Source organism: Carassius gibelio, chromosome B5 (genome assembly GCF_023724105.1).
Source record: "Carassius gibelio isolate Cgi1373 ecotype wild population from Czech Republic chromosome B5, carGib1.2-hapl.c, whole genome shotgun sequence".
Lineage (NCBI taxonomy): Eukaryota > Metazoa > Chordata > Actinopteri > Cypriniformes > Cyprinidae > Carassius > Carassius gibelio.
In genome coordinates, this window is record NC_068400.1 from 3,289,939 (window position 1) to 3,303,505 (window position 13,567).

Here is a 13,567-nt window from a genome sequence, read left to right on the forward strand (position 1 = left end):
AAACTAAAATTATGTGCTTGTTTTAATCCATACTTTACAGGGAATCCCGAAGCAGATGGGTGGGAGCAACTGTGGGATTTACATACTGATGGTAGGTTACATTTGAATAGTTACAGTTAATAAATAACCTGCTTATTTTATTGTTCTTTGTGTTCTTATGTCATTTACATTTTTTCAAGTTATTTGAACAGACGTACATAATTATTGTGTGTATAATAATAATAATAATTATTATTATTATTATTATTATTATTATTATTATTTATATTTTTTTTTTTTTCAGGATGACATGCCTCTGATCAGGAAGTGGTGGTGTGCTGTTCTCCAGGACAACTTCTCTCCGCAAATGTATGTAGCTGTTTGAATGTTCCTACATGAAACATTACTCTGTACTATATATCTACCAATATACCTACCTCTTGACATTTGTTCTTTTAGTGCTCAACCACTGAGGACAGGAACTTCGCCAATCAAAAGGCAACATCTTCAGGCAGAGTCCAGCAAAGCAGGTTATTTTGTGCATATACATTCATTAAGAACTAATAATTACATATTTGTGTGCATGCAGAGGTGTTTTTTCCTAGTTGTTACAGCTACATTGTTATTTAGATATGAAACTGAAGGGATTATGTTCAAGTACTATATTGGTCAGCACTGCGGATCATTTCATATCCATGTATATCACCTAACATCAGCCTTAAAGAAATGTAAAAATATTTCAGCTTAACTCACTTTCAGACAGCAGCGAGTGTTTGAAATAACTTCTGGTTGCGATCCAATGTTGATTCTGTTCACCATATAAGACAGAAATATTTATATTCAATGCAGAAGATCTCCATTTGGTTCATACCGGCTGTTGTCAGACTCCTTGTATATACAAATATTACTGGATTATTAAAATGAATGGCAAAATTAATGTTTGGAAATGTTAATCGATATTTCCTACTGACACTACAGCAGAATATATAAATAATTGGCTTAAAACCATTTTGAAAATACTAACATGCCTAAGACTTATGCAAAGTACTGTATATATTAATATTTTATTAGTAGTATTATAAAAATTATCTTTTTTTTCTTTCTGCAGTTGTGACAACAATCTATCAGGTTTGTCTAAACCAAGGTTGTCTGTATTATATATTTATTTGTTTAATAACTTTTATATACAAGTATAAATATGTTTTTGTTTCAACAGCTTCCCCTGGAAATCCTTAAAGTTATTGTCAATGGGTGACTCTGCATATTTGACAATTTCTCTGGAGTTCCGACAGATGTACTGCATCAGGGAATGCTTGGAGTGGAGAGCCCTTTTCAAATCATACCCATCAGGGTACAGGGGAACAGGCCGGCGTGGTGAACTTCTGGGCTTTTACTCAAATGCTTGCACAGGATTTTGTTCCCAGGACTGTTTTTTGGCTGCAGGAAACACATTGGTGTTTTGATGTATTGATTGATGTCATTTAAAGTTAAACTTAAGTATAGTGTTTTAATAAAAAAAGCTATGGCAAACACGTGCATGACAACAGGTTTCAGTCATTTACTCCAGTCTACCATGGTTTCTCATATTTGATGGTAACATCATTTCCTATGTATTGCTTTAAGCTGGCATAAAGTCCATCTCATTAATGAATTCTTAATTTAGTTGTGACAATTCAGTCCAATATTAAAATTTTCAATGATTTTAGAAAGTGTTTAAAGGGGTGATTAAATGTATTTTGTTTATGTAGACGTGGGTAACTACATAAATTCAGGATTAATGAGGTTTTCTGTAGTGCAGTTTTTGGGTTCAAGTTCTTTAGAACCTGTAGTAGCTTCCTTCCAAATTTGTAACCATTGTTTTATTGTAAAAATATGTTGGCATATTGATTACCATGTTTTGTAACCATACACGCACCATAGTTAAGTATTGTTATTGTTTTTGTAACAAAAACATGGTTAATTTCCGTAGGGGCTAAGGGAATGTTTACTATATTGATGGCGTTCAGAGACTGGTAACAGCTTTACACACACACACACACACACACACACACACAAAATCAAGCTTTACAACTGTATATGTTTCTTCAAAATATTTTCAATATAAATTAACTAAAAAATTTGTTAAATGCATAGACGTGGTCCTCGGCTGCTAGAACTAAATACAAAGACAGTTTAAATGTTGGTAATTAACTTTAATGTATCATTCCACTCAGTTTAAACTAAAAGCAAAATCCCAAAATACCCATGATAAAATGACACAAAGTAGAACTTTTATTGAAGAGTGTGATTGAAAAACAATCCATGGCTGCACGTGTTGACATGGTTTGACAATCTAATCTAATGTGTTTTCTCTGTGAAGAATGTCACAGCCATCTACAGGTAGATTGGGGGTAGGATGGGGTCTCCATACATGCAGTCAAGTTCGATGCCGAGGTTGTACTCGTCCCCACTACCCTCCTTGTATGCACTGGTTACTATTCTGAGCCAGCCTTTTTCTCCCTAAATAACAAAAGAGCAGAACATGTATTCAACACCTTCATTTGTTCAGAGGGCTACTGTAACTTTTCAGATTCTGCTTACCCAAGGCTCTCCCCAAGAATTACGGACAACCCAGTACTCTACTCCATTCTCATCAACACCCCAACCGGCTACAGATACAATGTGGTTTATTTCGATAGTCTGTACGTACTCAGAGTACAAACCACCTGTATACGCATCCAGCTTGGCTGTTGCCATGATCCCACAACTAAAGTCAAAGTATCAAAAATCACCAAACATAAGACAAATATTAAAAGTAAGACAAATCCCTAACCATTTGCATACCAGAACATGCTGAATACCTGATGGGTCCTCCAGAATAGATCTCAGCTTTTATATGGTCCAGCCCTGTAACTGAGTTGTAGTCTCCGACTTTCCAGAGAGTGAAGTTCTTTACTTCGTTACACTTGCCAAAGGTTGTGCAGGTTCCACACTGATTGAAGTAGCTACAGTCTGAAAAAAACAAAACAAAAAAAAAACACACAAGATACACACTAATGCAATACAAATGTCCATGCAAGAAAGCCACCAGATGCTCTACCAAACAAAATTCGTACCCTGATCTATGGCTTGATAGTTGTTGCATGTTTCATCAGGAATGCCTTTTATGTGTGCATATTTCCAAACACCAGAATGATCTCCACCATGGCAGGTACCTGCGTCGCTACAGTCAATCACGTTCTGGACAGAGAGATAGGCAGACGGCCATGCTGCTTTCCGCTTGATGTTGATACGATCTAAGAAGAAAAAGAGGAACTTCAGCATTTAACTTTTCAAGTAAAGATTACTTCAGCATTCATTTATTTTTTCTTTTATAAAAAAGTTTTAGTAAAAAAGACGTGCTTCACGGTCAAGCCGTCAAATAAAAAGATATATATGAGCGGATTTATTTATTTTAATTTATGTGATTTTTGACATCAAAAAGAGTCAAAAATTAAGTGTTAGTCAAAAGAGGTGCTTCAACTTCAGAAAATATTGATTATCAAGGTCCTGTGGTCAAATGAAAAATTAAGTGTAATAAAAGTGTTTGTATATATAATCTATCAACAAGGTCCAAAGGAATTAGATGCATTTAAAACTACATATCATTTATGGTACTATATATATTTATTAGGTGTGTAAGAATTCACTTGTTTTCTTGATGCATCGATTACAAACCCGACAATGCATATGCATCGATCTTGAAACATGATTTTTGAATCGTTCTTCGCCAATCTCGGACAGTAATCGATTTAAAATGCTAAGAATAGAATGAATCATGATTTCTATAGCTATTCAGTGCTGTCAAAATATATGCACATTAAATTAGTACACACACAAATTAATGGAGACCTTGAACAGTGTTCATGCCTCGCATCTATCCTTCGCGCGCTCCACTATTACCGCCTGAGACTGTCACAGGGTTGTGCTCACGCTCCGTTCGTCTCTGACGCAGCTGATGTGTGATCTATCCTTTAGGACTCATGGTCAGTAATACTAAAGTGAAGTAGCTTTACTTTACTGTAGTTTGTCAATGGCTCTCTGCATCTTACCGACGGCGTTACCTGAGCAGTCGAAAGCTGCATATTTATTGAATGGATGGATGATGAGTGATGGCTATGCCCGTGGTGTGACAAAATGTAAGCTTATACATAATACTTTTAAAGTTCTTTTTTGAAATCTTGGCTTACATACATTTTTACGCCATGTCATGCCATAGCATCATTTAACTAGCATCTAACAATGGACAAAAGTTTTTTTTTTTTTACCTTTATACCATAAAGGCTGGTGTAATTTGCCCAGCATTTAAAGAATTTAGGGGAAGCATTGAAATAATCATGTGAATGCACTTAATGAATGCAGAATCGAATCGTTATAATCGAATCGAATCATTCTAAATTTGCAAAAATCATTCTTGATATATATATATGATATATATATATATATATATATATATATATGTAAATCCCATTTTACTTATAGAACACAAAAATAGATATTTGTCAAAAATGTCTGAAAATTGTGATTCACACACAAAAAAAATGGTTTGTGACAACTTCCGCGTGTGACAAACCCCATAATATTTTCCCTCACCTGCCAAAGCACTAGTACTTCCATGCGCCCAGCAGGAGCCACAGTATTTTGGTATGTGTTGGTTGCGTGTGGTGCTGACGTAGTTGACACCGTTGATGTTTCTCCAGTCCCACACTTTGGGAAGGTCTTTTAAATTCATAGATTCATAAGGACGTGACCCAGTCCTGAAGAAAATAAGAAAAAGTTTTTTAAGCATCTGCATATTCTGTTTGGCCGCAAATCCAGTTCTCTCTTCAAGGACCACAAAAAAAAAACACGAAAAAGGCATTCACAGCAAGCAGCAATAGGCCATGAAGGAAACTTCATAAAAATAACCCATGCAAGGCTATCTGTTCTTCAGTTAACAACCAAAAAAATGGGAAATTAACTTTGAGGGTGTGACATATATAAGAGTAAATGAAGCAGGTGTCAAATGGTCTCATGATTGCTACCTTTTCACAACTCTGCTGTGTTTTTCTCTTAATAATTTAGTGTACCAAATTGCCATAATGTGAGTCACCTGCAATACACTGGGCGACATTGGAACCAAAAAAATGTACCGTATTTTTCTGACTATAAGTCGCACCTGAGTATAAGTCGCATCAGTCCAAAAATACGTCATGATGAGGAAAAAAACATATATAAGTCGCACTGGACTATAAGTTGGATTTATTTAAGACCAAGAACCAAGAGAAAACCTTACCGTCTATAACCGTGAGAGGGCGCTCTATTCTGCTCAGTGGTAGACTACAGGAGCACAGAGCAGCATAGAGCGCCCTCTCGCGGCTGTAGACGGTAATGTTTTCTCTTGGTTCATTTCTCTTGGTTCATGTCAAATTAATTTTGAAAAATAAGTCGCACCTGACTATAAGTCACAGCAACAGCCAAACTATGGAAAAAAGTGTGACTTATAGTCTGGAAAATACAGTAAATGACATGGCCAAATAATGGGAAAAAAATTATTCATGCATTACACTGGAAATATATATATATATATATATATATATATATATATATATATATATATATATATATATCCCATTAAATTAAATTAAATTTATGCATTTAGCAGACACTTTTATCCAAAGCGACTTACAGTGCATTCAGGCTATCAATTTTTACATATCATGTGTTCCCGGGGAATCGAACCCCCAACCTTGCGCTTGCTTGCTAGCGCATTGCTCTACCAGTTGAGCTACAGGAACACACTAAGCTAAGCTTTGCTAAAATCTAACAGATGCCAGAACACAATGTTACATGAACTAGCTATAAATAAATGATGAATAACAGAAAATGTATTAGCAAAAAGAAAAGTACAGGAAATAACTTCAAAATGTTATTTGCATTTTCTCAGCATGATATTAACATTTATTTTTGCTTATAAACTTAAAAACCCAGACTAGAAGATACCCATTACTTATTTAATTTGATCTTTTTAGGGCAGTTATTAAGAAAGTAAGTTAACCTATTAAAACCTACTAGTAAAAACCAGACGTGGCTTCCTAGACAGTATTTTTTAGCCTCAGAAGTGTGTGTCACTCCCCTGCATACCTGTCAACCCTCCCGTTTTCCCAATGATTCTCCCGTATTTTACCATTCTATCCCACTATCGTCCAGTTGAAATATTTTCCTGTATTTCTCCTGTATTTTTAATCTTTCTATAAAAAATCCCAGTGTGCATAACATTATTCAATTATCATACTTGAAGCCGTAGGGCGCACCCTTGCAGAAAGTCCAAAATGGACTAACAGATTAGGACGTGCTAGGAAATCACTATATTGATAAAGGCATCCAGCAATCGCTATAACAGAGCTTAATTAAAAAATGTGAAGAGAATACGTGCACGATTGCAACCAGTCATCTCCAGGTAATAAATAAAGTATCTGGATGATGCAGGGCTAACATAGCATTTATTACAGATGCCTATAAAATATATTGTCTGCTTTATCCTGTGATAAAAATTTAAATAAAATGTTTATTATATGTATAAACAGATCATAACATTGGCATTGGAGAAATATAGGAAAAATAGTACAGAATACAAATTATTTTCATCAGTGTATTTAATTTCTTAGCAAATTCAAAGTAAGAATTTTGGTACCCAGGTATGAACAAAAATCTGATACCCAAAACTGCTACCTGGGTAGACGGCTCACTAGATTTGAGACCCAGCCCTAGCGTTGCATTTCAACCACTACTCAGGAAAAAATTATAGTTCAACATACTTGACTCCTTGTAGGTCTCTTCTCGGCTGGGGTTTGTAGCAGGGCTCATTCTCATTAAAAAAACGTCCGGCGAAAACATCTGACACAGTAAACAGATAAAAGAACAGCAGATGAAACATGTTGAATCTCAGGCACTCATATGATCATCACACAAGTCTGCACTGCAGTTTTATTCTTGTGTCTGCATGGAGGTGTGGAGAAAAAATCGAAACTAACTCTCTTATAGGACATCCTCTAAGAAAAACACTGTTATGTTTGACAGACATTTTCTGTCCTCAAAATACCTTATAATTGATAGTACATTATAGGTGAGACTGGGGCTAGTTTGGGCTAATCTTTTATAATATAATATAATGTAATATAACAATTAATTTACTAAACAAAATTGCATTTTTATTCTTGTCAAATAAGATAATGCACGACAAAACTGTATTGATATTTGATTTACTGTATTGACTGTTTGATATTAAAACACGTATTGACTGTTTGATATTAAAACATGGTCCACAGATAAAAAAAGAACCCAAAACATTTGGTTTGAATGATATTTCATACAAATAATTTTAGAGTATTATATTATAATAATTGATTCAGAGATATTGCATTTGATTAGATGTCACTGGTTAAAACAATATTAAGTATGAAAAGTCTAATGCCCGGACACAATTTTGTTTTGTTTGAAGTGAGACTCATTTAATGATACTTGACTATTCTGAGTGTCTTAATGCAATAAGACTGAATTTTATGAAAGCTTAGATCTCTGTTCATTGGTGTATGTGCCAGATAATGGCAACTTGATGATTGATATGCACAAAACAAAATAATTCAACATTATTTGAAATTTGAGTTCATCATCACGTTTAGAGGCGTGAAAATGTCGCCACACTAAGCAGTGGTGGAAAGAGTACTGAAAATGTTTACTTAAGTACAAGTACTGTTACATTGATGAAAAAATACTCAATTACAAGTAAAACTACTGCTGTCAAAACGTTACTTAAGTAAAAGTAAAAAGTACTCTTCTCAAAAAATAGTACAAGATACTAGTTACTTTTTAGCTGGCGATATTGAATTACCCAAAAATATTCACATCAAATATAAATGTGGATGGATAATAGCAACTTTGAACAAAACCCACTTTTATCTTGACAAAGTATGTGAATTAGTGGTCATGATACAGGGATTTCTAACTTTGGTTGGATAGGGGTGGTTAAAGGGTTCCTTTTATGCTCTTTTACAATGTCTTGAATTTGTTTTGGGGGTGTACTAGAACATGCTTGGTGGTTCGATAAACATTACAATACCTTTCTCTTCACAAATGTCTCGATTAGTTCTGGGTTTGATGAAGACCTGCCTTCTGAAAAACAAAATGTGTTGTGATTGGTTAGCTGTCCCAGTGTGTTGTGATTGGTGAACAGCTCAGACGGTGTTTCAGTACTGCCCACCCCTTGCCAAAGCAGTAAGTTCCCTCTGATAAGGATGGCATCAATATTGCCATAACAATTTGATATTGTTTTGGAAAACAATGCTGTAGTCCAAACAAGCTGTTTATTGTAGTTATTGAAAAGGGATAAAAAAAGAAGAAATATCTCCCTTTGGAGTGGACTCTGAGATTTGTAACTTTGTAGATCTTTGTTATGCCCAAACATACACACTACACACTGACTAAAATTCCAAAAGTAAAAAAGCATAAAAGGACCCCATTAAGAATATATGCTTGTTACATCTGACACCATCCTTCACCACTTCTGGGACCTTAACGCTCTGCCAGACGCCCCCCAACAAACTGATTCAGCTAAAATATTAGCGTCTGAGACACTTGTGAGCACAGAGACTGTAGGACTCCCAATCGAAGAGTTGTGAGTTCTAGTCTCGGGCCAGACGGAATTGTAGGTGGGGGTAGTGCACGAACAGCTCTCTCTCCACCTTCAATACCACGACTTAGGTGCCCTTGAGCAAGGCATCGAACCCCCAACTGCTCCCCGGGCGCCGCAGCATAAATGGCTGCCCACTGCTCCGGGTGTGTGCTCACAGTGTGTGTGTGTTCACTGCTCTGTGTGTGTGTGCATTTCGGATGGGTTAAATGCAGAGCACAAATTCTGAGCATGGGTCACCATACTTGGCTGAATGTCACTTCACTTTCACTTTCACTAGTGTGCATAGCAAATTACGCTTAGCTTAAATATGTAATATTAATGAAATCGTGTTAATAAATGTCTGCCTGAGATAGTATTCTCAAGTGAAATAGGTAGAGACTTGGAGCCGGAAACAGCAGTCCTAACATCATGACTTAACAAAGAGGATTCTCCCAATCCATCGAACTGACTTCAGAGCAAGAATGCCATTCCATAGCCGGAAGCGATGGCAGACAATTATTTTCCCAGTGTATTGAATTTGCTACAAGACTAGTACTGTGCACTAAAAAAACCAAGTAGGGTTGTTTTTGATTTCATAATGTACAATAATTTTCTACACCATTGGCAAAACTACCACATACCTGTAGATATATATATATATATTTTTTTTTTGTCCATCCATTTTTTTAAGGCACTCATTATTTCAAAATATTTTATTTTGTTTGATCCAAATCTTCTTAAAAGACACATTCACTTTATATGATGAATAGATTTTTCATAGGCTTTTATTTACATATATAAATATTATGCCCCCAATTACCAAGCTTGATTTCAAATTTGATTTCAAACGGAATTGAATTCACACACACACACACACACACACACACAAAAGACAAGTACACAGTCAGTAATAAAATTATAAAACAAATGACCTCAATTCAGTTTGAGGTATTCAAAATATGACCACACTGAATTTGTACAAGCAAAGATTTAAGAGACATCCAAGACATCCAAAAGGCCCCTTCTACCGCCGCACGTACTGCCACCGCGGCATCTGTAATGTGCATTTGCAGCTTTTGACCGCTGAGTGACGCTTTAACCACAAGTTATCAAACAAGTGCATCAAAGCACATTTTCGCAAATAGACGTCAGTTTTGCCTCGCTGATGTGTTACATTTGTAACGGAAAAGTAACGGAAAAATGAAAGGAAAACACTATAGTTAAAATATTTAATATATTTAATATGTGATATTCACAGATGAAAGTCTGGTACTTATGAAGTTATGTGCATTTCTTAGAACAAATTCAAGCAGGATAAATGTCAAGCCTGTACCTGAGCTCTCTAAGCTATATGGTATTAAACCATATTTTAGATTTGACACATTAAGAAGGTGTGCAGTTTTATTTATATTATATGAATTATGTGTTATATTATTCAAAGGAAATTGTGGTTTACTTTGCATGGGAGCATTACAAGTGGTAGCCTATTTTAGGGGGGTAGGCTACATGGATTAATATGCAATGTCAATATTTTCATATATTATGCCTATATTTTCATATATATTTTAAAATTCCTTTAATAAAACAGCATACATTTTTGTTATTCGTTACCTGTCCTTTATTTTGACAGATAACTTCTTGGGAAAAAGACATTTGTCTGTAAACTGATTAAGAAATTGTTTCATTTTAAGTAAAACATGAAGCACTGTATAATTTCGTTCACATTATTTATGCCTAATTAGCCTAAAACAAGAAATGAATAAATTAAACCTGCACGATTTAGCTAAATCTTTAAAACTCTAAAGAATGGACGATTAATAAACCATCCTCAGGATTAAACTCAAGTTCTCTCATTATAATCAACAAAATGCACACGATATAAAAAATAACTTTATTAATTGACAACTTAAGTGATTTTAAAGGGAACCTTCTTTACTTGCTTTTATTGCTGGGCGATAGCATATGGCCTAAATAAAAAACGATTTATGATTTAAATCATTTTTAAAAATCAATATTCAAATGACTAAGAAATTTTTCAAAACAAGTTTTAATAGTTATAAATTTATAACTTAGACAAGATGATAAAAAACGGTAATGTTATTACCTTAATGCTGGAAAGACCTTTATTTTATTATTACTTTTTATTTTGTTAATACTAGCCCATCATTTATCTAACCATCCACTCAGCGTTAAGACCTGTTCAGGTTAAATCTGGCAGCTCAGCAGTGAGTCAGTGTCATAGACGGAGGACAGAGCAAGTGTAAATATATTTTCTAGTCTATATTTCCATCTCGTTATGCCGCTGGTTTAGGTTTTTTTTTCTTATATCACTTATTTGTAAATAGAGCAGTCACTAGCCGCATTTCCACTGTTGGGCCAGTGCGAGCCATTGCTTAAAACGGGCCGGGCAGGGCTAATGGCCTCGGGCCAGTAGCACCGAGGCCATAATAGCACAGGGTTTCCACAGTGGAGCCTGAAGCTCCGCTTCGTTTCACTAAAACACGCCCTTTACACGCCTCTTAGGAAACAACGTCCACAACCTCATAATTTCATCAACAAAGAGAAGTTATCAGAAAATTAAGAAATAAATCACTGGAACTAGCGCGATCACAAAACGAATATGATAAAAGTGGCCATTTGTTGCATGCTTTGTTAAATATTGTTAAATAATGTTCCTCAGACCATTGTTTGCTGACAGCTCTTTTCTCAGCTTTTCCGAGTAGTTTTATAGCCACTTTTTTAGATCTCCTTTGTTAGTCTGTTCCTGGCCTGGTTATACAAGATTGTATCCCCACTTCTGTAAGCATCCTCTATGTTGTGACGAAGCTGTTTGAGTTTTCCAGTTAACCACGGTTTATCATTGTTAAATGATAAGAATGTCCTGGTATAATTGGTAATAATTGTTTGGGGTTATCGGTACTAGGGATTGGTACCTAAACCTGGTATTAAATCGGTCCCAGGGGTAAATTATGAAAGACCGGAGTATCGATAAGCTCTGAAGTTATCAGTTCTGCTGTCGTACTGGAGAAATTGAGAAAACACACATACATTTATAGTTGCTATATATACATTATCTTGGGAAGTCTATCTCTATCTCACCAGAGTTGCCAGCTGTTTTTATATGCAATAACATTCTAAGTTTTTGACATTCACATATCAGAAGTGAGAATGTGCTGATGCGGAGGAGCTTCAGCATGCACAACATGAAAGCCCCATTTAATCATAATAGAAGGGAGAACAAACTATTTAAACATATGCTTACACTTAAACTAAGTTTATTTACATATTTTTTTATTAAAATTTTAGCTTCTAAGGATTTTGACCATGTTTCTTCTAGCACAACTTCCTTCCCTTACAGCGGTGCGCATTCATTTCCCCCTAACCAACTTAAAGGGATAGTTCACTTTCAAATTAAATTTTGGTATGTTTTAGATTACCTCAAGGGCATCCAAGATGTAGGTGTCTTTGTTTCCGCAGTAGTTTCCATTTTGATATTTTTTAGGTCAAACCGTTCTTGTCTTTGACTCATATAATGGAGGTCTATGGTCACCACCTCAAAGAGCATGCACAGAGAATTCCAAATTAAACAATTCCCCATCGTAAGTACACATTGATGACATAAGGCACAAAACGAGCGGTTTGTGTCAGAATCAGCTGGTGACTGTAGTAAAATGACCGGCACGTGGGCCATCAATGTTAATCAAAGAACAAAATTCAAATAGAAAATCACTCACAGCTCTTAATCTGAATAATGTTATATCTTAATAAGCATTAATTCATCAATATATACAGTGTAAACTATGCAGTGTTTGTTTACATTTGATTACTTTTAGATTTATTTTGTAGACTCTTACCTGAAGAGTAATGTTAGTAGGACTTCTTGAAAAAAATTAAAGCACTGTTTATTTTATTTCATTTGTATAGTTGTTTTTTTTTGTATTTGTCAGTTTTTTTTTCTTTTTTCTTGATCTTAAAGGTACAGTTTGTAGGACCTGCCACTAGAGGGTGCACTATCAAAACAATAACAATCACGTGGTTTGATGAGGCTAAGGAGGAGCGTGGAATGATGGGATTTGTTGTCTTCTAGCCAACCGCTGACGGCCATCAAATCAGATGGTAACATAAATTATGGATTTAACGCAAGTTCAACAATTTGCGCGAGTAGATTACATACAAAGTCAATGCAAAGACGCGATCAGACAATGGATCAGACGCGTCCTCACGTGGGTCTAGAGATGCGTACGTAATAGCATACGTTTTCTGTAAAGATACGAATCAAAATAACTCACCTGTCGAGTAATACACAAGCGAGATCGGCATCTCTGTCTAGTTGACGTTTGTCACGAAGCTACTTCCGCATTTGTCCACAACTGTTGTCATGTGGTTTCTACGTCCAATACAGTAGTTGGCGGTATGCACCTGATAAGCCATGGTTGCAAGCTGCCATAAAACTAAGAAGAAGAAGAAGAAGAACTAACGTCATTGACAGGCGACTGCACTGCTCTGTGTCACTGTTTAGAATGGGAATTTTCTCATGATTTACAAGTAGTTGAAAACATTAGAGATATTGTTAGTAATCAGCTGGACAAAATATATAACACTAGCCTAGTGGTTTTTGGATATTTTACTGCAAATATCTTACAAATTATACCTTTAAGGTGTCTTTTTTTATGTATAGATTACAATAAAAAATGTTATTACACACACAAAAAAAATGATGTTTTATATTCATTTAATTAAATATGTATTTTACATATCAGAATATAAAGCAATGTTAATTCCGCTCCTAATTTTTCATATATATATATATATATATATATATATATATATATATATATATATATATATATATGTATACATATAGAATACTGTTGAAGTACCTAAACGATAAGCAGTATCAGTAATAAAGAGTAGTAATAC

General features: G+C 35.1%; 1 protein-coding gene across 1 annotated transcript; it reads right to left on the bottom strand.

The window, feature by feature from the left end:
- Window positions 1-2,150: 2,150 nt before the first annotated feature.
- LOC127958541 (cathepsin Z-like) lies at window positions 2,151-6,961 on the bottom strand. The gene is made up of 6 exons (XM_052557438.1): window positions 6,795-6,961; window positions 4,591-4,754; window positions 3,075-3,254; window positions 2,820-2,970; window positions 2,560-2,725; window positions 2,151-2,478 (listed from the first exon to the last, which is right to left on the bottom strand). The coding sequence occupies exons 1-6, from the start codon at window positions 6,911-6,913 to the stop codon at window positions 2,353-2,355; spliced, it is 906 nt and encodes a 301-aa protein (XP_052413398.1). The 5' UTR covers window positions 6,914-6,961; the 3' UTR covers window positions 2,151-2,352.
- Window positions 6,962-13,567: the final 6,606 nt, after the last annotated feature.